General features: G+C 45.0%; 4 protein-coding genes across 8 annotated transcripts; 3 read left to right on the top strand and 1 right to left on the bottom strand.

Moving 5' to 3' along the window:
* Window positions 1-3: 3 nt before the first annotated feature.
* LOC135345543 (mucin-2-like) lies at window positions 4-4,436 on the top strand. The gene is made up of 11 exons (XM_064542956.1): window positions 4-178; window positions 255-474; window positions 616-2,247; window positions 2,296-2,402; window positions 2,633-2,849; window positions 2,961-3,141; window positions 3,343-3,449; window positions 3,572-3,632; window positions 3,727-3,868; window positions 4,071-4,180; window positions 4,229-4,436. Exons 1-11 carry the CDS (start codon window positions 137-139, stop codon window positions 4,350-4,352), a joined length of 2,943 nt encoding a protein of 980 aa, XP_064399026.1. The 5' UTR covers window positions 4-136; the 3' UTR covers window positions 4,353-4,436.
* On the top strand, window positions 4,436-8,051 carry LOC135345554 (lysophosphatidylcholine acyltransferase 2-like). 2 transcript variants are annotated; one of them, XM_064542972.1, is made up of 11 exons: window positions 4,436-4,691; window positions 4,956-5,104; window positions 5,465-5,685; window positions 5,943-6,178; window positions 6,341-6,375; window positions 6,434-6,488; window positions 6,601-6,683; window positions 6,795-7,071; window positions 7,306-7,410; window positions 7,575-7,683; window positions 7,757-8,051. In XM_064542972.1, exons 1-11 carry the CDS (start codon window positions 4,449-4,451, stop codon window positions 7,963-7,965), a joined length of 1,722 nt encoding a protein of 573 aa, XP_064399042.1. In that variant the 5' UTR covers window positions 4,436-4,448; the 3' UTR covers window positions 7,966-8,051. The 2 variants fall into 2 exon arrangements, with proteins under 2 accessions (XP_064399042.1, XP_064399041.1); XM_064542971.1 differs by having other exon boundaries at window positions 7,306-7,419.
* Window positions 8,052-8,106: 55 nt separating this feature from the next.
* LOC135345540 (uncharacterized) lies at window positions 8,107-20,940 on the top strand. Of its 3 annotated transcripts, none has more exons than XM_064542952.1 (17): window positions 8,107-8,801; window positions 9,061-9,156; window positions 11,063-11,236; window positions 11,542-11,673; window positions 11,880-11,975; window positions 12,313-12,486; window positions 13,265-13,450; window positions 13,899-14,125; window positions 14,285-14,489; window positions 14,876-15,140; window positions 15,370-15,666; window positions 16,288-16,873; window positions 17,298-17,387; window positions 17,600-17,705; window positions 17,874-18,029; window positions 18,226-19,036; window positions 20,372-20,940. In XM_064542952.1, the coding sequence occupies exons 1-17, from the start codon at window positions 8,349-8,351 to the stop codon at window positions 20,509-20,511; spliced, it is 4,194 nt and encodes a 1,397-aa protein (XP_064399022.1). In that variant the 5' UTR covers window positions 8,107-8,348; the 3' UTR covers window positions 20,512-20,940. The 3 variants fall into 3 exon arrangements, with proteins under 3 accessions (XP_064399022.1, XP_064399023.1, XP_064399024.1); XM_064542953.1 differs by having other exon boundaries at window positions 8,108-8,801; window positions 13,265-13,435; XM_064542954.1 differs by having other exon boundaries at window positions 8,108-8,801; window positions 16,432-16,873.
* Window positions 20,860-25,195, bottom strand: LOC135345566 (uncharacterized). Of its 2 annotated transcripts, none has more exons than XM_064542984.1 (8): window positions 25,037-25,195; window positions 24,668-24,755; window positions 23,514-23,657; window positions 23,069-23,300; window positions 22,570-22,796; window positions 22,167-22,301; window positions 21,740-21,940; window positions 20,860-21,416 (listed from the first exon to the last, which is right to left on the bottom strand). In XM_064542984.1, exons 2-8 carry the CDS (start codon window positions 24,734-24,736, stop codon window positions 21,105-21,107), a joined length of 1,320 nt encoding a protein of 439 aa, XP_064399054.1. In that variant the 5' UTR covers window positions 24,737-24,755; window positions 25,037-25,195; the 3' UTR covers window positions 20,860-21,104. The 2 variants fall into 2 exon arrangements, with proteins under 2 accessions (XP_064399054.1, XP_064399055.1); XM_064542985.1 differs by having other exon boundaries at window positions 24,668-24,797; window positions 25,037-25,162.
* Between the last annotated feature and the right edge of the window lie 8 nt (window positions 25,196-25,203).

Here is a 25,203-nt window from a genome sequence, read left to right as displayed (position 1 = left end):
CGGGGCTGGCTATAAATGTCTCCTAGTTACAATGTGTAGAAAAAATTTAATGGTTCACACTTACTTGAACCTAGACTAACTTGAACCTATGTTTGAACTGTGAAATGTGCCTCTATTATTCTTCTGCCCTGTCAATATGCCACTGTTCTCAAGGAAAAAAGGGAAAAAGAAATCCAAGGTAAGTAAGTAGTTGGTCCACTATAATTAATTAAAAAGTCATTGTTGATATGGTCATTATGATATGGTCCCCTCAGCTTTCAATTCATGATGCTCTCGCTCCAAGTCCAGCATTTGTGGCCATGCCTAGTACACCTCCTCTGAACACCACACTCCAGTCTCCCAACACACAGCCGAGGGACCACTTCACCTTTACCCTTCCTCCACAGCATCATGTCCTGGACACCAGTGGCCCCTCCACTGCACAGCATCATGTCCTGGACACCAGTGGCCCCTCCACTGCACGGGACAACCAAGGTACTTTTAACTCATATAATCATATCAATGATCTTTGCACTACCATTATTTAAGCTAGTTAAGTATGTCAATTTGTACATGTAAGGCTGTGTAATCAATGGCTTTTTCAGTCGCTATAATTAGTTTGCTCTACTTATTCAGATGGTGTAGCTGGTGTAGCTGGGGAAAGTGTGTACAGTCTGGCTGGTGACTACAGTGATGATGATGATGGCCATGGATATGCAACAGTACGCACAACCTCTTTCAGTCGCCCCAGGCTGTCCTCTCCAAAACAAACACTAGTGACGACCCTCCCACCCACACATCCTACACATCCCACAACCCTCCCACCCACACATCCCACACAAGCACCCTCCCCCAAGCGCACACTGAGCTCTAGTGATCTACCAAGTGTCACAAGTGCTCTTAGCATTCACTCTGACTCCACTAATATCAGCTATGGACTCTCCCCATCTCTACCATCACGTACTACTCATGACAATGCCACACCACTACACAGCAGTGAGATACCAGCATACCAAACAAGACCTAATCGAAGATCACCTCATAAGAAGTCTGTACAAATTGAAGTACATCGTGAACCAGATGCAGAACAACATGTTGAGGCTCTGTACACCAAAGTTAAAAAACCAAAAAAAAGCAGCAAAGAAAAAGCCTATGTACCGAATTCTCGACAGCCTAATGTATACCACACACTGGAACCACCCACTCCACACGGCCAGGACAACACTCCACACGGCCAGGACAACACTCCACATGGCCAGGACAACACTCCACAATCTCACAAGTATAAATCAACCAGAAACAAGCGACACAGCAATGGCCAGTCAAAGAGGAAATCACGTTCTTTTGATAACTTAACAACAAGTTCCAAACACGTACACAGCACACAAGAGCATCCACAGCAAAGACACCACAGTGCTTCACAATATGGGCACCAGGCATATCCTACATTACCTGATGAATCAAGCTCCTCAGTAGAAAGTTATTTGCAAAGTGATGAGGAAATGTCACACGATTATCACCAACCACGACAAATAGATTTGTCAACTTCCCTCCAGCTACCTAACCATCATCCCCCTACCAGTCAGCACACTCACCGGCAGAGGAGGAAGTCAACTGGTACCTTAATCGATGATCCTAGAACTGAAACACTTCCGATAATTCAACCAAACTTTATTCAGCAGCAGGGCAACGTGTATGTGTTCTCAGAGCAACTACCAGACGGTCGAGTTCAGTATTACTCTGCTACACCTGTGCAGGCCCACCCCCCTCACAGCCCCACACCTCCACCAGCCTCACACCCTCACACACCCACACACCCACACCCACCCCCTCGCCATACTCGACATAACTCACCGAATTTAGCAGAGTCTGGTTATTTCTCCACCAATGTTCTGGCGACTGGCCCTACCAAACCACAACTGAATACTGAGAGCATTGTGATAAGCAGTGCTGATGGAGCTAGTACACTGATCACACCAATAGCTACCTCCACTAAGGAACAGTGCACACATAACCACCAAGCTAGCACACAAGCCAAGCTACTAGAGTCATCTCTGAATAGTGCAAAAGCAACTTCTTCACCATTCTTACATGCTACACCGAGGAGTATTGATGACAGAGACTCGCCCACAGAGCTCATTGCTGAGTATAAGTCAAGGGAGACAGACTTCAAAGCACGCAACATGGAATTGGAGGCACTAAACAAGGAGATGAAAAGAGAGAATTCTACTTTGAAAAAACGAATTGATGACATAACCACTCAATCAGGTACGTACCTTTATATTGTTCAATACTTAATTTTCCCCATACATGCAGACAGCCATAGTGATCAGGTTCAGTGTAGACTGCAGTCTCTCTCCTCAGAGAACAGTGTGTTGTGTGAGACTAACACAGCCATCCAGGCAAAGGTCGCCCTGCTAGAGGTGAGTTAGAGCCAGGCCCACTGCTAAATTATACGGACGAATATCTATCATCTACCCCCTTCATATTTGGAACCCACATTTTCACCCACTTGTATGTCACTGTATAAAGGCCACTACATACTGCACGTATCATTAAATGCCATTAATTAGTTGTATCAACGTGATCCAATACTGTTAAGATGTAACGGGCTACATGTGTATTGTGATTGTCATCCATTATTCCCATGCAGAGTGAGTTATCCCAGGTTAGGGAGGAGCTAGCCTCCTTGTCTGATGAGAACCAGGCTCTACTGACACGCCAGCAAGCCTCACTGGAGGAGCGGGGGGAATGGGAAAGGGTAGCATCTCACGCGCACTCTGTCCTGGATGAGAACACCTCGCTGCTCAAAGCACAGAAAGTGCTCAGAGAGACCATCAGACAACTCAAGGGAGAGCATCAAGTAATCGGTGAGATTAGTAGCTAGTAGCTATAATTTTCCCCTGCTTGAGAGGCAGTTTTATGGCCTACATATCTATGTGAGTACTAACACTTAATAATTTTAACACTCCACTCCACAGTGTCTGAGTTGAACAGTGAGGTTGGTGAGCTACAGAGGGAGCAGCGATTGAGAGAGGAGGCTCTCAAGTCTCTCAGACTAAGTCACACTCAACTACGGGCCAGGTTTGATCAGTTGTCAGCCAGAGCCTCGAGACAAGTACCACTAGAGGAGCATCAGAGTCTTCTCATGGAAATGCAGAGGTGGGCAAAGCTAGCTAGCCTAGTTAGAATGTTTGCATAAATTAATGGCTATCTTGATACGCATCTTGTTGATACCTTAATTGCCACCATTACAATTTAAACTAATAGCTGTGAATGTATCCCTGTGACTTGCAACTCCTTGCATTTAAATCAGTCGCACAGTTTACCATTATTTACATCCATCCATGTCTCTATGTACAGGCTCGTCCAAGAGCTGGATGATAAAAACCACAGAGAGTTGAAATCTCAAGAAGTTCATCTGAGAATTTCAGACAAAGACAAGAGATATTTGGTCACTAAGCTAACAGGTACACTCACTGTATACCTTCAGTAATACTTTGAAAGGGACCTAGCGTTAAATAGCAGAACTCTAGTTACAGAGCCAACTTCCTATACTGATAGCTGTACTGATAGCCTCCCTCTTGTGCAGATGCTAAGGCTATCATATACCAGCTAGAAGGAGAAGTTGCTCAGATGCACAAAACACACAAGTGAGTAGTCCAACAGTGTAAGAGCTCCACAACTACCTGGATCTTCATAATTATGCGTACATACATGTATGCATACTCTTGTTGTGACTGTTAGGAGGGCTCATGAGAAGGTGATGGAGTTGCAACGTGAGCTAGAGCTGGCTAGGAACAGGGAGATCACAATGCATACTCAGCTCAGCAAGGCAGTGCTCTGTGCAGAGAAGTCTGTTTCAGAAAGAGACACCTTTGCAAAGATAGTGAGTGTATGGAGGAGCGAAATAATAATTATTGTGGTTACCCTCATGATAATAATATATAATTATTCTGAAAGTACAATAACAGAATTGTGTATTCATTACCATGTTTTGGAATATGAAACAAAATAGATAATCATTGACGCTACCTTTCCTTTGTGTATGTATGTGTATGTGTGTATGTGTATTGTATGCTTCCTTGCAGGCCAGATCTCAAGAGCAAGCTAAAGAGAGAACAGTGGTCCGTGGAGCCAAGAAAGAAGCTTCTATAGGGAAGAGGATGGAAACACATATGCTGGAGCAGGCGTCAGAAATGTAAGCAACTTTCAATCACGGTTAACGTACATAATTATTTTTGTGCAGTTTACATGAGCAAGACAAAGATCATCGGCATCAGAGAGAGCAGTATAGACAAGAAATCAGCCATCTTAAATCATTACTGGCCAAGAAACAGACTTTTGTTGACAAACTCATCAGTCATAAATGAATATCATTAACAGTCATATAACATTATCATGTTTGTGGGTAAATTTGCACTAAGGTGCGGTTTTGATGACGCTCTTTGACGTAATTTGTATATAAAATGCATAAAGTATTTCTTGTTGATACAGCTACAGGACCTCGCCTAGAAAGACGTACTGCACTAGGGACAAGCCGAGGCATGGCTACTACCACACCAGACCTGCGCTTGCGTGCTCCAGTTAGGAAAGGACAGGACTCCAAGCCAACCTCCAATGGACACAGTCAAGAACTCAGTCAAGAGAAGATTGATGGAATAGACCCCTTCACCTATTACCCGCCCTTCACTGCCTGCCAGAAACTAATAGTGAGATAATAATAATAATAATGATGCTGCATCTACCTTCTGGCTATATCGTATTCACTCGTGCATAATTATTGCTGTATAGTGATTCAGTGAAGCACGTGTACCTATATGTACATAAAGAGGTGCTGAGTGTGTGTGAATGTAGTAAGTGGGTATGGTATAATCGCAAGGGCTTGCTTTTGACACAACAATAATAAATCATATTTTAATATTGTGGTATTCTACAGGTGTTGTATATACCCTACATTCTCCAACCCTGTGTAGACATTCTTCAATCTTCTGTGGCTGGCTCCCATTCGGTTTGTGCTGTTTGTAGCTCCGTCTGTCATCCTGGGCAGTGTGATGTGCCTCCTCGGGCTGGTGGGAGATCACTACGATATCAATGATCCTAAACCACTCAGCAAGTGGGGAAGGTACACAAGTTACTAGGATTGCATAGAGATATTATTAATATTAGAAGCCCCACTTTTATGTTGTTTTGGGAAATATTGTTATGACCTTAGGGTGATTTAGCATGCTGTTACTGTTGAAAGGTTGCATTTTTAATATCAAAGGTTAGATTCTTGGGGTTGTAATCATTCTGGGTGGGTGGTTTCCAGCATGCTAGTCTAGATTCACCTCAGACACACTGTCTAGTGCGATCTATACCACTATAACATTATTAAGCCAATCTCTAGCAGATAGCTATTACATAATCCTTTAGCCTTACTCACTGCTGTATTATACTGATTCATGTACTATACTGATTCATTTGGTGTTTCCTCGGCCTCCAGCTTTGTCCACCAGCGTATCAACCCATTCATAGCACGTTGGTTCTTGCTCGGGTTTGGCTTCAACTGGATTAGTGTGAGTGGTGCTCCCGCCCCCTCCACTGAGGCTCCTATATTCGTGGTCGCCCCTCACACTTCAATGCTGGATGTGTTTGTACTCATGATATTCGGTGTGCCTACATTCGTGGCTCGAGGGGAGAGTCAACATGTACCCTTCTTTGGAAGTAAGATCAACTATTCAGCTTATGCTACATGTACATCGATCCTTATAATTATGCTTAAATAAGTACATTAAGTCAATCAAGGTCATATAATGTGCAGAGCAGTCTCTAATCTTAATTAACTTAGTCTATGAAACTTCTAAACAAGGTACCTCCCCGAGTCCATGTAGTGTCATGTATCCATGGCTACAGTAGACCCTCTCCCCTACCCAGCCCACTGTACATTGTATACATCATTTGTTATTTTCATCTGCGTACAGCAATAATCAAGAAGTCAGTGCGGGCTATCTTTGTGTATCGTGAAGACCCTGAGTCTCGAGCTAAGTCTGCTGTAGAGCTCCAGAGACGGGTCAATGATAAAAGGCTCTGGCCTAACGTCCTGATATGTCCCGAGGGTACCACAACCAACAAGAAGGTCATGCTCAAGTTCAAGCTAGGAGCTTTCCTGCCTAAACTTCCTGTGCAACCTATCCTCATCAACTTCAAGAACAAGCTGGTTTGTGTACCAATACTTGCATTAGAGTATAATGGCTTACAAGTACACTAAACCCCACTCTAACTGTATAGTGTACGTGTGCTTCACTGCATGCAATCTGTTGGATACTTTGTGTTGCTAATATATATCAATAGTGACAACTTACCCTCTCCCCTTGTGCAGGACACTACCTCGTGGGGTGGAGATGGCATTGACTGGTGAGTCCACCATTATTGCACTCACTCACACACACACTCTCTCTGTCTCTCTCCTCAGGTTTGGCACTTTATTGTTCACTGGGTGTCAGTTTCACAACCCTCTGGAAATAGAGGTACACAGAATATTAATGCCTTTGTATTGCAAAGTGTTGGAGGAGGAAGCGTGATCACGAGAGCTGTATTTAGAGCTATAATTATAGCTATATATTTGACCCCCTCTCATAGTTCCTGCCTGTGTACTGCCCCTCTCAAGCAGAGAAGGATGACTGCAGACTCTATGCTGATAACGTGCAGCGTGTCATGTCCAGGTGTGGCACTGTTAGTAACTGTGGATGACTGTATATTGTCTCAATCACACACACACACCCACACACCACCCACACATACACACCCACACATACACACACACACACACACAGACGTGTACAGCTCCCCATTGGCAACCAAGCAGTGGAGGACCTGATGTTAATGAGACATGCCAAGAGTGCTGGCCTCCCATTCTCTAAAGGGATGGTGGTGTATTTCACTGCTAATCAGAAAACAGGCCTCAAATTAAAGGAAATGAAACGTTATCTCACCAGATTTGCAGTCATAGATCGTGATAAAGACGGCTACATCACTGCCAATGATCTAGCTACTTTCCTAAAAGTCCCCAAAGATGCTTGTCTCCAAGCAGTGTTTGATAATTGTAAAAAGGTACTCATCTCTCTCTGCACGTGTTTGACCTCCTCGTTAGGATTAAGCTCTAAGTAATATTAAGTTGCCATGATTCGAGGTATCAATGTCGACCTACTATTCATGCATGGCCGTATTACACACAGCCTGTAGTTATATAGACAGCTTGAATTAATACAATTTTAACCCAAGAACTCTTGATGGTACTATTGTATAAAGCTACATGTCACCATTGTTGTGTGTGTTTCCATGCAGACTGCTGCAGGTGGCAGGGTGATGTTTGTGGACTACCTGTGTGGTCTGATCAAAGTGTCCAGTGACCTCTTGGGTAATCAGCAGTTCCTCCAGGAAATGTTCACTGTGAGAGATGTATGCATATAATTATGAATTTTCCATGCAAATAATTACGCGGCCTGTCTAGAATAAGAGGCTGAGTCTGGTATTTTACTATCGAGGGTTTGGGCTAGCTTAGCACACACCCACACACACACACACACATCACCCACACCACACCCCACACACAGTTTTTCGACTCCAATGACGATGGTCGAGTGTCACTGGATGACGTGACTAGAGCTCTCTCCACACAAACCCTGCCTGAAGCAAATGGCACACCACCAAATATGGACATTGGTAAGCTGTAGCTTAAAACCGTTTCTAGTATATAATTATTTTTGTCAATTTCATGGTTTATTTTCTCCTTCAGATGACTTCAAGATCTTTCTGTGTGCACGTCCTGAATATGTTGTATTGTTCCATGAGCATCAGAATGTTAGGAAGTCTCCAGTCCATTCCAACGGACGAGTGCCTATACAGAACGGGAATAATGTGAATGGAAGTTATTTGTCAAACTCTAAGCAGACTGTTTCTACCCTCCTCCCGAACAATGTTACCCCAGTTGTAGTCTCATCATAAGTTGTATTCCATATAAATATACAAGTGTTGTTTAATCCATGTATGCATGCTATGTGTTTTATATTAAACTTTCCCATAAATAAAAACATGGACATCAATGAATAATCGTCATGTGCAGCAGCCCCTCCCACTCATGCTAATGTGGCCATCCCACGAGTTCAATCAAGACAAGACAAGACAAGTAGTAGCTGTGCTGTAACTAGCTATAAACTAACTATCGACGTTTGTAAGTAGTACAAGTATTATACTAGCTCTATATATACCATCTAGACTTCACCGTTAATCTATCAAGCGATGTACTGGAAACACTGGAAAACTCAATTCTAAAGAAGGAGGAACATCAAATCCGCTGTCTCAATAATAACCAACCCTCCATAGTAGCCATGGATGCTAGAAAGAGTCCATCCTCCCCACGGAAAGATTCTCCCCCCAACACTAGCCATAAGACCCTCAAGCAGAGAGTGGACAGACTAGACTCCACTGTGACAGCCCTGCCATTAGCCTTCACTGAATATCTGGAGGCATTCGGCTCTTTCTGTCTGGCAGGGATTAAACTGGCATCGCTATTGGAGACGTTTTTTCAAGACACTCCAGTGCTAACGATTGCACTACGGTTTAGGGAAGCGTGTGAATTGCTGGGGGATAAGTGCTCTAAATCTTCGCTGTTTTTGAAGCAAGAATTGGTACCCCCCGTGAGGAGGTTCGGACCCACACTGGGGGTCCTCAGAAGCAGAGTGGAAACGCACGCTAAAGTTCTGTCAAAACACGAGTCGTATTTGAAACAGTTGGAGTGTTTGAAATCATCACAGAACCCCAACCGCACCAAAGTGGAGCAGGTACGTGCATATACTGTACTCTGTAATTATTGTGTGTCATTTATCATTTCCATTGTGCTATCTTGTTTGCTCACAATGATTGGACATAGCCAGCTGTGTGTGTGTGTTGATGCTATCATCACCACGTCCACCACTGACGGTTACCACGACACCCGTGAGGCTCCAGTGCTTATAGTCACTTTGTAGCACCTGTGCCTATAATTATACTGTGCCTATAATTATACTACATGTGCTATTGTTATAATTCTTGTACATGTAGGTTGAGGAAAAGTTTCAAAACTCTGCGTTGGATTTTGCGAAGGAAGACTCTAAACTAGCGGAGTCCCTGAACGAAGTCAGCACTATGAGGATTGAGGTAAGGCTGGTGGGTAGTAGCGACCACTAAGAGGGTCCACTGTACCTTTTGGCCCATTGAGATTTAGCATTCTGAGGTTGATTGTTAGTTTATTTATAGATGGCTTATTTGGGTGAGTGTTAGCTACATGTACACTGAGCTCTGGTCATTGTCTTGGTTGGCAAATAACCCCAAACAAGTGTTTGACACACACACTGTTGAATTACTCCTTTTGAGGCCTTAGGGAATAATCAGGTTACTGTGTGTGGTGTATAGGATCAATACATTGCTCTGTGCTGCATTACACACGTTCTCTCTGGACACAGTAATCAATATAGTCAACTAATTGAGTATCTCCATAGAGCCCAGTGTCAGTAGCAAGCATTCTCCCGGCTGTGGGTGTGTGCCATGTATGCATGCTGTATGCACATGTAGCCCCATACCATGCATGCTGCATGTACATGTAGCCCCATACCATGCATGCTGCATGTACATGTAGCCCCATACCATGCATGCTGCATGTACATGTAGCCCCATACCATGCATGCTGCATGTACATGTAGCCCCATACCATGCATGCTGCATGTACATGTAGCCCCATACCATGCATGCTGCATGTATGTACATGCCATGCTTGAAATCACTGCTACTCTCAGGGCTATTCAGGTTTACTCCTGTTGCATTTTAACACTTTTCTGTCCTAACACTACTACGCTAGTTAGTGCCAATTCCCACTTGTCTTGGCAGCAAGCTAGTGTGACAGCACGATGAGAAGTATGTCTCATGTACTGTGTCTGGTTGTGTGACAGCACGATGAGAAGTATGTCTCATGTACTGTGTCTGGTTGTGTATAACCCTTTCCTTGCCATTCGTGAAATCTGGAACAGGAGCGTCTTTAGGTCGATCAATTAGTGTGGATCCGGCCTCACCACGCCTCCAAGTCATTCTATTAGTCTAGATCCGGCTAGCAATTCTAGCTGGGACTCCCAGTTCTAGCTCCTTTTGTTTAGCGTGCCAGAGACTGGGAGAAGATGATTGGCACTCCCTGGCTCCTTTGGATGTACAGCTGTCCAGATCCCTAGAACATACCCTCCATTCTGACGAGTTATCAGTGCATAGGGTGCTTACTAGATTCTTGCCAGCCAGTACAGTTCAAGCTACACACAGCACCGCTCAACTATTCTCTACCCCATTATCTAGCTAAATCTGGTCCAACTAGACAGCAGACACAGCTAGTTAATTCAGTAAAGCCAGGGGTAGCCCTACTTCTACGGTTGTTCAGTACCCACGGTAACAATTCCTCTGGGCTGGGCTAACTAGTTGAGCCACGCCTCCCAATTCTCAAGGCTAGGTACATGTCTCTGTCTAGCTGCTTCTTCAGCTTCTTGCTCAGTTTTGTGGCTTAGAGAAAGGCCAGCTACTCAGGGGGAAGAGTCCAGATGAAAGTCTGGCAGCCAGGTGACGTCCAAACGGTCAGTTATTCTTTCCACCAACTTTTTAATCTAGTCTAGTCCTGCTTGCACTGCTACTACTACTGCTGCCTACTGCTGCTACTCTTCCTAGCTAGTCAAAGGTTTCTTTTTTTTTTTTTTTTTTTTTTATAACTACATATGCACAAAGAGACATCAAAGCTTACATCAAAGGACACAGATTTTTAGCCTACTTGACTGATAAGGCGGTTACCTAGACTACAGTTTGTTTGTCAGGGAGGAGCTCACATACAACTTCATCTAATTCATCATAACGATTCCTTACCCATTGTTGTAATTTCTACAACAGATTGCCAAGGAAAGAGATAATCAGGTTAGATATAAACATTGGGAGGTATAGTTTGTATTGCACTAATGCATAACTTACAGTTTCTGTTTTGAACTTGTATATTGAAAACTAGGGATGTGTTTGATATTTCTCTCTAATTACATGACAGGTGATGGGCTCGTGTTTCCTAAGTTTTCTCGAGACGCAGTCTAAACTGCTGACGTCAGCATCGGACATCATGGGACCCTTGGGAGCATATAAAGAAGTGGGAAAAGGGTTAAATGATTCTCCCTCCAACTCAACAGTCAAGGAGGCCACTGTCGGATGGTTGGCGGCCGCACAGGTAGGGGGTGTGGCTTATTACCATTGTTACGAGCAGCCGTAAAAGTATTCATAGATAGTGGATTGTCATGGTTAATGTTCCATTTAATAGGAGGTCAGAGGTCAGAGGTCAAGTATAATTATAATTAGGTGAAATTTGTGCTATTACTTGAGGGAATACGAAACCAAAATATTGCAATCTTATGATTTAATCTGATAATTCCTGGAGTTATTATTGTTATGCTATAGTTGTATATACTGACTGTCATTGAGTAGATGCGTACAAGATAACACATCCATTCTTATGAATATCACTATCTCCCTCAGATCAACCACAACCTTCGTTCCTTTGGAGCCCTCAGTCGCAATGATGTCCAGTGCATGATGTATAACCAGGGCGATAATCTCCCAGACACCATCAGGAATGGTCTCAACCACAAGGTGGACTCCCTGCTCAAGGTAGAGTGAGTGGGTGTAGATGTTGTCCCTGATCTGAGCATGTCATGTGATAGGCCTTGTCTTGAGCTACAGAATGCATCTTTTAGTTCTGATACTGATTGCTTTTGAGTGAAATTATGACCTCCCGAAAGTAGCTTAATTTCCAAATTACATGTACATGTATAAGGATTACAGTAACTCGGCTGAACCCCCCCCCCCTGACACAGACATATGGCCTGGAGCTGACACGCTCCCCCCACCCACACTACAAGGTACTGGGAGGTTTCCATCTCAATCCAAAGGGAGTGGAAATGGCAATGAGAGTGAGTGGCTGTTGGTGTGTCTCTAAGATATATGAAAATTGATTGTTTTACTTTTTGTCTGCGCAATACACTCAGTGGTCACTGTCTAGCCACCATATAAGCATGCTGAGGCATGCCTCTCCTTGGTTTGCCCATTAGAAACTTGGCTAGTGTGCCCACACACCCAATAAACCCAACAATCCACCACACACTATAGAGGCTTCCTATTAATCGTGTGTACATGTATTATAATCATGGCATACAATGTAGCTTTAAGATGGCAGTAGATTGTTTCCACCCCCCTCCCTATATGACACCACACCCCCCCTATATGACACCCCACCCCACCCCCTCACAGGACTGCTGTACAGAGCTAGAGGCTAGGGGGGCTGGCGCTGCACATGCCCAGACACGCTCAGAGAAGGTGGAGCAAGTATCTCGTGATGTTCCTCGTACTTCATATCGTATCCATGGGGTGGACTTTGGTTGTGCCATGGGAGACCAGCTAGACAACAACATCAGGCAGAAGCAGGTGTGTGGGCGTGTGTGTGTGTGGGGGTGTGTGTGGGTGTACAGATTGCATCCATTGAGAATGTCCACAAGTTATTGACAGCACATTTTTATATTGCTAGGCATGATGGTGTACATGTACACGTGATGGCAAAAAAGTAATAATTTAAAAATGAAAGCACCGCGGGTGCTGATGCCTCGGTGGAGGTGCCAAAGCTACATAACATAAAGCTACTAATAGCTAGCTTTTATACACATAATTATCATGATTAATTTTGCTGCATGCAGAATCCAGAATCACAGGGAAACTCAAAGAGTGGGTAATGATCGACGATGATCGTTGTTAAAACGATCGATGCCAAAAGTTCAAGTCTAAAATTAATGGCTGAAGTCAACAGAGCCTTGCAGCTCTCTTCTCACTCCTGCAGGTACCAATAGCTAGCGTTCTAGTGCAGAGTTAACTACTAAGTAGAGTAGCAACACTCGGTGAACAAGTTTTGCTACGGACTCTTCTGAAAAGGCTGCAATGGCATTCCAAGTAAGCAAAACTAGGCATAACTCGAGAACGAAGCTTTATTTTGCAAATCCACAAATACCAAGCCAAGAAAACATGACTAAAAGCCTATAGAAACTCTTACTTGCACTTCATTGATCCTTGAGCAGCTGTAGCAGTCTACACACACACACACACACACACAAACACACTACCGTATACCTCGCTTGCGCATGCGCACCGAGGTATAATAATTGCATGTATGTCTACATTTCACCCCACACACACCCACACACTACACATGCAGGACGCTATCTCCGCCCTCGTTCAGTCTCTCCCCGTCTGCACACAGCCGCCTGGAGTTAGCAAAGAACGAATAAAAGAATTTGCTTTTCACGTTTTGAATGAGTCGTGTACCACGGTAACCAACACAGCGGCCAAGACCACAGTGCAGCTCGTGTTCGGGAAGGCCAACCTTGTCAGTCAGAGTCCAGTAATTACTGTACACTAGCCTTCATTTTAAGAGTACTAGAGTTGCTCTGTAACTGAGTTTTGATGGTCCAAATTCAATGATTTTTTTATTTTCTGAAAGCGCCCGTTCAGATGGCATACTCAAATCCCAAATTTGGAACAAGCGATAATTTCCTATTTTCGTAAAAATACCATGGTATTTTGTCAAAAACAGGCCAAAAATAGACTTTTGATTTTAACACATCTGAAAGGCCTCTCTCTAAGCTTTCAGAAAATCATAAAATTAACTTATTGGACCAACGGAACTCAAGTTATGGCCGTTTGTTCAAAGATGCTTTATTTATAACACCTATAGACCTACATGTGAAGATCGCTATAGTAATGCCATAGGTACCACTGTGTGTAGGCATGCATGCTCTCTGTTCCCCACATATCACACACACCCCGCCCACACACACACACACACACAGGTGTTGGTACGTCCATCCTCATCTGCAAAGGACAATCGTCCAATCAAAATCAACCCGCGTTCTGCTGACTCATCTATCCAGATAGTGGTGGAGTCCTCATGGTGGTTGGTGGAGGACTATGCTGCCTTCTCCATGCTATTCCGTCAGATGGACCCCAACGCAGTGTTGGGTGTGGTTGATGCTACCTACACCATACACCTCACTCTCACCAACTTCCTCAAGGAGGAGTAAGTGCACCTGTGTGTGTGTGTGGGTGGGGTGTGTGTGTGTGTGTGGGTGTGTGTGGGTGTGGGTGTGTAGGTGTGTGGGTGTAGGTGGTTGGCAGTTTAGTGGAGATTTGGTTATTACATGTACTGCTTTTATATATATTATCGTACCTCCCACAGCTCTCGTCCCGAGCTCCCCCACATAGCAGTCACTTATCGACAGGGGGTGGAGTCAGCCCCACCCACTGCCCCCTCTCCCAACAAGAAGCTGCACACGATCAACAGAGCCTTCATGTCCCTACTCAGGAAGTCCAGCCACTCAAAGTCACATGATCTAATCTCCCGCTCACCCAAACCAGCCTCTTTTCATAGCTATGTTGACAAGGTACGTGTGTATACATGTACAGTGGTGTGCCCCCACTGCATGGTCGATGGTGGTGGTCGGTACAGTGGTGTGCCCCCACTGCATGGTCGATGGTGGTGGTCGGTACAGTGATGTGCCCCCACTGCATGGTCGATGGTGGTGGTCGGTACAGTGGTGTGCCCCCACTGCATGGTCGATGGTGGTGGTCGGTACAGTGATGTGCCCCCACTACATGGTCGATGGTGGTGGTCGGTACAGTGATGTGCCCCCACTGCATGGTCGATGGTGGTGGTCGGTACAGTGATGTGCCCCCACTGCATGGTCGCTGGTGGTGGTCGGTACTAACCACCTCTTAGGCCTAGTTTACAACATGTTAGGTTATTGAGATTGAGGATTGACACACACAGGATGAAGATACCAAGAGGGCCGGTAGGGGAAGTCCCTTTGAGAAAGGCCCCACCCACTCGAACACGGACAAGCCCACCCCTCCATCATCACGCAACACTTCCAGTGGTGATTCAGATGCCCTCGAGGTGTCCACCAGCTCTACAGCACCACAGCTGCCTCATGTCCCAACCTACACTACCACACGTAGTGATAGCCTCAGTCGCAGTACCACCTCACGCCCACCTGGCCCCACCTACCATCTACACCACCCCCTCCGGAGAAGAGGTAATTGGGTGTGGTTAGACTGAAGGGGGTGTGGTTAGACTGAAGGGGTGTGGTTATACACATCACATTGCAGCTTGTGAAGAGAATTGATATAGCAATGGTGTTGTACAAAGTTTTGGCCATTAAAATTCAATATAGAGTACATGTAGAATCTTTAAGAGCAAGGTATCCCCACACACATACCCCGTCCACTCCACACACACATCCCGCCCACTCCACACACACACAGGAAGCAACGAGTCAATGAGCAGTCAGTCTACCCTCGTGAGGAGAGAGGAACCATACGATGATCTTGACCCTTCTTACGGGATAATGGACATGATTGGATCAGAGCTTGGACGTGGTCAACTCACTGAGTCACGCATCAATGCTCACATGCAGTTAGAGGCACGGAAACATGGCGGGGGGTATCATCGTAGGGGGGAGGAATACGAAGAGGGAGATAGCTTTGTGGGGGGTAAGCCCCCTCGGAGGAGGCGGAGAGATCAACGTATTGGACAGTTGGTTGTGACACCTGAACACGAAGGTGGGTCTCATAGCAGCTAGGGCTTGTGTGTGTACATTGTGTGTGTGTGTGTGTACATGCGTGTGTGTGTACGTGTGTGTGTGTGTGTGTGTGTGTGTGTGTGTGTGTGTGTGTGTGTGTGTGTGTGTGTGTGTGTGTGTGTGTGTGTGTGTGTGTGTGTGTGTGTGTGTGTGTGTGTGTGTGTGTGTGTGTGTGTGTGTGTGTGTGTGTGTGTGTGTGTGTGTGTGTGTGTGTGTGTGTGTGTGTGTGTGTGTGTGTGTGTGTGTTGTTATCTACGGCACAATAATAACGTCTATTTGCATTGAGAATGGCCCTCTTATAATGTTGCCATAACAGTTTACTCAACTTCAATATAACATTGGATTCTTTGTTAAAAAGCGCTTCTATAATTATATCTGTAATTATGCTTTAGAAGTGATAAGCTTCAAACAACTAACAGTTACAGAACTTCCAGAGCCATTATCAATGCAAGTACATGTAGACTTTAATGTCCGACCATTAGCGGATGGGTGGATGGGAGCGTGGGTAGGCAGCATACTTAACAGAGAGCTTTGGTACATGTGCCGATACATAACAGAATAGTCTGCAATCCCTTTAATATGCGGCCCACTTGATCTCCAGGGTCTGGTCAAAATGACCTCCACCACCGCGGTGACACGATGTCTGTGAGTCCAAGCAGTGACACCACTGCTCAAGTACATATAGCTTCAGACACAGAGGTCCAGAACGTCATTGACTTTCTATCCAACTCTGTGTACTCCCCAGACCCCCAACATTCGGCCGAGGTAGAGACAGCAGGAGAACGAAGTGAGAGGGCCTCCGGGGGATATCCCACGGCTGGTAGCTACAGAGGAGAACGTGCCCCTCCCACTAGCAGTGATAACAGCAGCAGTGGAAGCTCTGGTATTGGAACAGAGGGACAGTTTCGTGAGGGACGGGATCCAGTACGGTCACGATCTACTAGCATGTCTCCTGTTGGACCTGCTGATGTGGAACGGAATGGACTCGGTTCAACTGATTCTGGAATCAATGTAACAGCTCAGCAATCTCGACATAGATCACGTGATCGTTCGTATGACGTGGGAGGGAGAATATCGAAGGACGAGGCAGAAGCTCAGGAGAGATCTAAGAAACGCAAGTCCAAGGAAGTGCTGGATTTCAGCGGAGGATTTGGACCAATCACAAATCCTGTCGTGGGCGGAGACAGGTACTGTGTGTCATTGGTTGCTAGCTATAGAGTTGTAAAGGACTTTCATTATTACAGCAAACGATGTGCATTTGTGTATGTAGCGTTAATATTTGAACGGCCATGACTTTAGTTCCGTTGGTTCAGTTAATTTTATAATTTTCTGAAAGCTTAGAGAGAGGCCTTTCAGATGGTGTGTTAAAATCAAAAGTCTATTTTTGGCCTGTTTTTGATGGCCCAAGGTATTTGTTCGAAAATAGGAAATTATGGCCCGTTCCAAAGTTGGGATTTAAGTATACCATCTGAACGGGCTCCTTTTAAGGTTTCAAAATATCGTAAAATCATTGAATTTGGACCATCAGAACTCTAGTTACAGGGCCCCAACTCTAGTACTCATAATTATTGTCATTGCTGTTTACCTCTCCTCTGTATACTCTGACTGCAGGTTTGACCTGCTGGGGGAGAGTGTGGACTACAAGATGATGGGCTTGGACTTCTTCAAGACCATGTCTGATGACGAGTCAGAGCACTCAGCGTAAGTTGTGTTCTGTAGCACAGTGATGTGTACATTGCTTGACTGCATTACTTAGCTGTAGTACACACGCATACAATAATTATATGTAGTCCCATTCTGCCCCCCCCACACACCACTGACCCCCCACACCTCCTACCCCCCACACACCACCGACCCCCACACCGCCTACCCCCCACACACCACTGACCACCCACACCTCCTACCCCCCACAGGCGTCTGAGCATCCCTCCTCTATCATCCCCAAGTAGTGGTGGCAGTCAGAGCCCCCTGGTCAGGACACGCAGTGCTGAGAACATCAGCTCAGTGGAGAGACCTTCTGTGAGTACACCACTGTACAGGATAGTAGTTTGTTCTATCTCACGTAGTTTAGCTAAGATTGCTTTCAAGTCTTGCTTTGCATAAGAGATATAATGAGGATATTTTGTTACACACATTTCCCACTGTACATTACTAGGCGTTTACTTTATAAATTGGATTTCCGTGTAGTCTCGTGTGTCCACCCACTCAATGCCATATGTGGACATGGGTGGGCGTGGCTCTACCACTAGTCTGGAGGGGGAGGTCAACTTCAACCACGCCCCCGGTGGATATGTACCTCCACGAAGGGCCCGCCCTTACTCTGATTATGAGTATGATGACAGGGTGAGTCTAGTTACTGTGCACTGTTTAGAATATTGTACTCTGTACTCTGTACTCTGTACTCTGGACACTGTACTATACTGTTTTGTGTATGCAATGCTTTGTGCGTTTGTGCAGATACTGTACGTGGTGTTAGTATCCTCTCTCTTCACTCCTCTCTCTTCACTCATCATATTTATTGTTGTGTTGTGTTTCTCAGCTCTCACAAGATTCTGTGGACGGAAGTGGGCGTGGCTCACTGTCTCAGGGTTCCCATGACAACCACACGGAATGGGAATGGGGTCATCACGAGGTCAGAGGTCGGCCACACCCCATGCCCCCTCCTCATCGTGATGGATATCCAATGGATTACGGCCGCCCCCCTTATGATTATGGTGGACCACCACCCCCTCCTAGGGGTCAGGGTCCACCGTACGATTCTCCACACATGCACGAACAACGACAATCTCGTCCAATGCATCAACACCCAATGGTTAACCGTGACGATTACTCTCCGTCTCCTGGTCCCCATGGTTACGATCGAGGATTTCGTCCACCTCCTATGATGGGTGGTCCTGGCCCTGGAGGTCCGCCTCCTTGGGGGGGTGGAAACTATGACCCGAATTTTGACCCCCAGAGGATGAGAGGGGGTCCACCACCACCTCCTGGCCCCCCAATGGGGGGTCACCATCCACCTCCTATGCCAGATAGAAACTTTCGTCCAGTTCCCTTCCGTTCAACAACCCCATCTGATGCCCCCTCCCCCGCTAGTATGCCGTCAATGTCTCCCGCCCCCTCCCCACGTCCCACACCACCGCCCACTCCACCACCTAATCCTAACTTCATGGGACATCACGGGCCTCCGCTACCTGGACCACATCCCCGGCCACATCCACAGCACATGCAGGGTCCAATGGGTCCAATGGGTCCCCCTAGGATGAGACCACCACCCCCACATCATGGACGGCAGTGGGAGGGGCCACCACCAAGGGACTTTCCCCCACCACCTAGAGGAATGATGGGACCTCCAGGTACTGCGTGTGTGTGTTAGCTCTAACCATGACTTAGATCCCACTTGTGTGTGTTTAGCAGGGAATTATGAGCCATAATCTCATAGTTTCCCAGGGAATTATAAGCTTGAGGGTATAAAGTACAAGTATATAATTTTTTGAATGTACAGAAATAATAATAGCTGTAGCTGCATGATAATTAGCTATATGGCTGTTCAGTTTTTTCACTACCAGTTTCTATAGCGTTGCTGGGTTGATGGTAGAGTTCCCCAGTATCTTTTCTTGTCTCTACAAGGAACACTAAGAGCCAATGATTTTAACAGTTCTGGGTCCATTGTCACAAGCATGAAAGCATGTCTTCAACTTGTAGCATTATTTTGTCAACTTCGTCCTCCTGACTTCTGTTTCTATCCTGCAGCCATGTTTCAAATTGTTTACTTCAGTAGACTCCTGTGTCTTTTTGGGAACGATAGTGCACTGTAGCATTGCTGCAAGCTGTTCCTTGCTAGCTACAGGCTAGCCGTACAGATCAGAAGAGAAGCTTGAGCTGGGGTGGGTGGGGCTTGAGTGCAGAGAAAAGAGGAGGCTGGGCTCATTAATTTTGTTGCAGAGCGCTTCCTGCACAAGGTGGAGTCACTAGTTTTCCAATGTTGAAGCAAGGCCAATGCAATTAGCAGAGAAGCAGAAATCATCTAGCTTGTCAGAACAGGACATTTTCAAAAATAAAGTTGTTGCTAAGGCTTGCTGCTTTTATAGATACACTTCTTGCCTGAGGCAGCCAATGAAAAGTGGGATCTAAATCAGTTAGCACATGTGTATTCGGTATCTATGGTTATAGTGTCCCTCATCCCTCGGGCAAAGCCCTCGTGATATGGGACACTATAACACATAGATACCTCATGCCCATGTACTATCTATAACATAGTAGGTACTGCGTGTGTGTGTTAGCTCTAACCATGACATAGTAGGTACTGCGTGTGTGTGTTAGCTCTAACCATGACATAGTAGGTACTGCGTGTGTGTGTTAGCTCTAACCATGACATAGTAGGTACTGCGTGTGTGTGTTAGCTCTAACCATGACATAGTAGGTACTGCGTGTGTGTGTTAGCTCTAACCATGACATAGTAGGTACTGCGTGTGTGTGTTAGCTCTAACCATGACATAGTAGGTACAGTTCTGACAATAAAATTAGACCAATGCATGAGCTACATGTAACTAGAGTTCTGATTGTCGATTTATGATTTTATGAAAGCTTAGAAGATGGTATGTTCAATTCTCAAATTTGGAACGGACCATAATTTCCCATTTTCAGAAAGGATCATATGCACAGATGACTCCTCCCTTGTTCCCCTACAGGCCCGTGTCTCCCCCCACCTCCGATGGGCCACTCCCCCGGGCCGCATATGCCCCCCGGACCACTGCCGCATATGCCCCCCGGACCACTACCACGATATCCTAACCACCCCCCAGAGTGGTCAGATCGTCCCCCTTGGTGATTAACCTCTTTGCTGCTGATTACCTCTTGCGTGATTAACTCTTTGAGTGCTGAATAATTTGTTGGTACAGATTCACTACATGTGCTATAATAATAATAATTACTTCGAGTTACTTTTAATTATCTTTACTTTAATCTTTAATTGATTCTACTAATGACATAATTTGTAAAGCTACTTAGTTCCTTATTTATAAATTGTACATTATTTAATTTCCTTATTCCATAATAATAATCATCACAATGCTGTTATAAATTTGTTGTGCTACCCAATTAACTGTCAACACATGTTGCTAAAGTAATATGCAAATAAAATTTATGTGGGACTTACCCATTCTATATACATGTAGTATTTATTTGACATAAATTATAATAAGTACATTTGATGTACACACATCATGAAACTTGTGCAGGACAATAAAGTACAGTAACATGCATGCAATTAATATCATAATTATTATAGTGAATTAAAATAGTTCAACTGTACGTCTTGATGCTATCTGTACTACACACACACACACACACATGAATGAACACAACAAATGACATATAATTATAATTATATACGTACAAAGAATTGCATGAGAGAGTGTGAGTTCAGGATCTTGCTTCATCCAGTCCCATGTACACCTCGGAGGCCACCTGTGTGTGCGGGTTCAGGCCCATGTACGTAGGATCCCGTTGCCCCGGGCGACTCGGCACTTTGAAACGATCGTTATTTTTGGGAGCATCTCTTGTTACTTTATTCAAGTCCTCGTACAAACTACCACCATTGTATGTGCTGGGTACAGGGGCGAGGGGTTGGTAGAGGCTTCTGGTACCAGGGGGTAGGCTAGCGGTGGGGGGAGCACGAGGTTCTGATACCTTGGGGGGTCGGGACGGCTTCCCCAACGATTTGTTTTTGTCCTCCTGGAGAGACAGAGTATAACAACTGTAACATGCAGTTCCTGAACTAATGCAAATGCAGGAACTAACTACATTGAGCGAATGATACATAGATGTATAATGATGAGGAAGCTAGTGCAAGACTTGTCAGTACACACACTTGTATGATACTGACACAGGAATGACTTCCCATTCATTCAAAGGAACTCCCACATACCAACTTCCTTCTATTGTACATGCATAGAGTGGCTCACACACATCGTCACTAGTACAATACACTAACTATATTCTGGACACAAAACACATCTTAAAGATGGCACACATTTAGTAGAGAAGCTGCCACTGACCGGTAGTCCTGGAGTAGCGTAGAGGTCAGCCCTGTCTCTAGCCCCCAGTGGCTGGTAGATCCCTCCACCACCAACGCTACCAGGACTAGTGGGGCTTGGGGGGACACCACCAGAGCGTGGGACACTGGAGGAGCTGTTCTTCATCGTGCTCTGAGGGGATACGATGGCAGAGCCAGGGAGGGTGCCAGCTCTGGAGGGGCCCTGCAGTGCATGGGGTCAAAGGTGGATATTTAACACACAATCTGGGCCATAACATTGACCTAGCTACACTGTAAGTAACCAATACTTAGGCCTGAAAGCCAATCATTGAAAAACACACACTATCTTGTAGCTCTAAAAAAGAGAGCTACTAAATGCACATTTTAGTATTGACTCAAGTTATGGGCAGTCAAGTTACCACCTAGCTGAAACAGCCCCACCCACCCACCACATGTACAGGGGCCCCGGGAAGGTTGCTGACTTGCTCCACGATGTGCTTGGCCCAGTAGTCTACAGATCTGTGTATCTTGACTGCTGAGCCAGCTTCTGTGTCCAGGATGAACCAATCCACACCCGTAGAGGACTTCCTGTGGGGGTGTGGCTTAGCAACAACAATAGATTATAAACAGTCATGATTTTACAGCTTTCAGTGTTCGTTATGTTGAATGGCAAAAGAATAATACACATGAAACTGAGCTGTAGTCTAACAATACCAGTGTGTACCAGATACAATGAATGTTTGAGTGAATACACATGTACGTATTTATGCATGAATACACTTGCCTTCCTGTACACACACCCACACCACGTACACACACACAACCCCTCCCACGCACACACACACACTACACTTGCCTTCCAGACTCAAACTTAAAAGCTGACTGATGTGATCCGTACTGACGGACGTGGTCTATTTGCCACTTGACGATTAGCCTAGGGGCCTCCTCCTTGGTGAACAGTGCAATGTGGAACTTGTTGTTCTCGAAGTCCTTCAATACCTCCAATAAGCATGGCCCAGAGAATACAATCGTGTTGGACTTGCGGAGTCTGACAGGAAAAGTTTCATCATCTGGAATTCCTGTGGATGTGGTGTGTGTGTGTGTGTGTGGGTGTGTCTCAATGAGGTATACAGAACTGAAACAATACATCACACAAGAATGAGAAATGTCAACTGTAGACATAACGTCACATCTGGATACATTGCACATACACACAGTCATGTGACAGGTCAGAGTACACGTACACCATCTATTTGTTACCTGTGGGAGCGCAGGTAATAAAATAATGTCCTAGCTAGCTTCAATTTTTTGTAACATATAATATGAATTTTTCTACTGGTACTAGTCTCACCATTAAAGTCATCGAACCCGTTGCTATTGGTTGCGTGTAGAGAGCGCCTCTCAGCAGGCCCACCCACTGACACACCTCCTCCACCCCCGGACCTTGGCTCTCCATACGTCTCTATATCTCTAGACCAATCATCCATGTCCGCACGAGAGGTGCACTGGAACAAACACACCTCATCGTTGAGGTTGAGAATGAAGGCCTTCTTGTGCTCATCTCTGTGGATATTCTTGAAACCCTGTTAGTGGGTGTGGTACATGTAGGAGGAGCTTAGTACTTGTGTTGGGGGGTATTAGTATACATAAGGATAATTATAATAGACGCAGTAACAGTTTCCAAATACAATCCAGCTACTAATGAACGCATGACTGCAATGTCACAAGACTATCTCAAAGACAGCTGAAATGTGGGAATAAAAGAAAGCTAAGTTATAGCCTGTAAACACACGTACACTGCGATCCAATGGTATTGTTCTGAGAGGGGCCTGCGTCTGGTCCTCACTCTTGTATAGTTCCAGGGAGGTGGGTTTGCCTCGGGCTGCCTTACGAAGCACCACCCACTGACGTTTGGACGACATCTGGTTGAGTGGCCGTAACTGCAGGGAGGAGGGGTGTAGTTGAACAGAGGGGGTGGGGGTGTAGTTAAACAGAGGGGGTGGGTGGTAGTTGAACATTTTTCAACAGCCATAATTGATCCAATGTCAAAAGTTTTATCGTTTTCTGAAAGCTTAGAAAGTCAAATGATGTGTTTCAATCTAAAATTTCATCGGGGCCATAATTTGTCATTTTTCGGCCTTGGACCATGGGCTATTATTCATGGTATTGCCAAATTGGCAAATACTTTTATCTCTCAAATATGAACTTTGATGGCATCATTTTAAAGATCTCTTTCAGAAAATCATAAAATTTATTAACCATGGAATTCAAGTTATGGCAGCTGAAAGAGTTCAAACCATCAAGTTTCAATAGTATAATTATTACACATTGTACAGTGCTTACACTCACTTTCAACATAATATAATAGTTATTACAGCCAGCACAAGTTAAGAGTTTCATGTTTCCAATGCAGAAAGTGCAAGTCTCACGTGTGTTTATATAAAGTGTGTAAAGCTAACCCACCGACAAGAGTGAGTCAGTACATGTGTGTGTAAGGATTCTTGACTTGCACAACCACCACTAATAAAACCATCTCTAGAGCACTCACCATCATGCCCACCATCATGTCCAGCTCTATAGCAGTTTAATTACTACAAGCAGATATCTATAGGGGGCCACACACAACACACACACCACACACCACACACATCACACACATCACACACATCACACACCACACACACCACACACCACACACCACACACATCACACACATCACACTATACACACGCTGTGAGGGCATTAAAGAGATGTAAAGTATCCAATAACAATTTATGAAAACTCAACAAATGATGCTTGACCTTTGTACCCACTAAGCGTACATGAGCTTCCTAACAAATGATGCTTGACCGTTATACTGCCTCGTACCCACTAAGCGTATGAGCTTCCTATTCTAAGAGTAATTCAATAAGAAGACATACTATATGCTTGACTGGACACCAACACTCACCACGCCATCCCGAGGGTTCCTCACGATATTGAAGTAGCCCCTCCGAATGATCTCATTGTCTAGACTCATCTCTTAGTCACTGCTCTCTCTGTACAGGGGATCAGGACACACACAATGCTGACTGCATGTTCTAACAAAAATTAATGTGGTTTAGTTTTATAGCCACAAGCTTTTTATTACGAGCAAAGCTCAGCTAGTCAAGCTAGAAACAGAGCCATCTCTATTAGCATTAGAGATAGCCTAACCTTTGGTTATAGCTGTGTCTAGGTGTCTGGCAGTAAAAACCAACACTTTTACATGGAATTTATATAAGGATCAGATCTAAATCAGTAGAGATTTCTGTGAGTATCTAGTAGCAGGTTCACTCACTTGTCTTATATATCTTTGCATGTAAGTTAGTCTACTCTGATTGCTTGCTTGCTTGAGTCTAGTCGTGCTTGAGTGCAGCTTCTTTCGTTGTTGATAAGATACACACACTCACGAGATGTGATGTTTGGGGGCGTGGCTAACACTGCAAGGGGCGTGGCTGGGCTTAG

Source organism: Halichondria panicea, chromosome 12, assembly GCF_963675165.1.
Source record: "Halichondria panicea chromosome 12, odHalPani1.1, whole genome shotgun sequence".
Classification (NCBI taxonomy): domain Eukaryota; kingdom Metazoa; phylum Porifera; class Demospongiae; order Suberitida; family Halichondriidae; genus Halichondria; species Halichondria panicea.
This window is presented reverse-complemented; position numbering and strand designations above follow the sequence as displayed.

What these genes read in the sequence shown, in the direction of transcription:
- LOC135345543 (XM_064542956.1), top strand. Translation starts at nt 137, where the DNA reads ATGCCACTGTTCTCAAGGAAAAAAGGGAAAAAGAAATCCAAG. An exon ending in GGGAGAGCATCAAGTAATCG is followed by an intron (nt 2,850 to 2,960) that starts GTGAGATTAGTA and finishes TCCACTCCACAG; the next exon opens with TGTCTGAGTTGAACAGTGAG. An exon ending in TTTGGTCACTAAGCTAACAG is followed by an intron (nt 3,450 to 3,571) that starts GTACACTCACTG and finishes CCTCTTGTGCAG; the next exon opens with ATGCTAAGGCTATCATATAC.
- LOC135345554 (XM_064542971.1), top strand. Translation starts at nt 4,449, where the DNA reads ATGCATAAAGTATTTCTTGTTGATACAGCTACAGGACCTCGCCTAGAA. An exon ending in ACATGTACCCTTCTTTGGAA is followed by an intron (nt 5,686 to 5,942) that starts GTAAGATCAACT and finishes ATCTGCGTACAG; the next exon opens with CAATAATCAAGAAGTCAGTG. An exon ending in TGTTTGATAATTGTAAAAAG is followed by an intron (nt 7,072 to 7,305) that starts GTACTCATCTCT and finishes GTTTCCATGCAG; the next exon opens with ACTGCTGCAGGTGGCAGGGT.
- LOC135345540 (XM_064542952.1), top strand. Translation starts at nt 8,349, where the DNA reads ATGGATGCTAGAAAGAGTCCATCCTCCCCACGGAAAGATTCTCCCCCC. An exon ending in GAGTGGAAATGGCAATGAGA is followed by an intron (nt 11,976 to 12,312) that starts GTGAGTGGCTGT and finishes ACCCCCTCACAG; the next exon opens with GACTGCTGTACAGAGCTAGA. An exon ending in ACCAACTTCCTCAAGGAGGA is followed by an intron (nt 14,126 to 14,284) that starts GTAAGTGCACCT and finishes TACCTCCCACAG; the next exon opens with CTCTCGTCCCGAGCTCCCCC.
- LOC135345566 (XM_064542984.1), bottom strand. Translation starts at nt 24,736, where the DNA reads ATGAGTCTAGACAATGAGATCATTCGGAGGGGCTACTTCAATATCGTG. An exon ending in GGAACCCTCGGGATGGCGTG is followed by an intron (nt 23,658 to 24,667) that starts GTGAGTGTTGGT and finishes TCCTCCCTGCAG; the next exon opens with TTACGGCCACTCAACCAGAT. An exon ending in CCGGGGCCCCTGTACATGTG is followed by an intron (nt 21,941 to 22,166) that starts GTGGGTGGGTGG and finishes CATGCACTGCAG; the next exon opens with GGCCCCTCCAGAGCTGGCAC.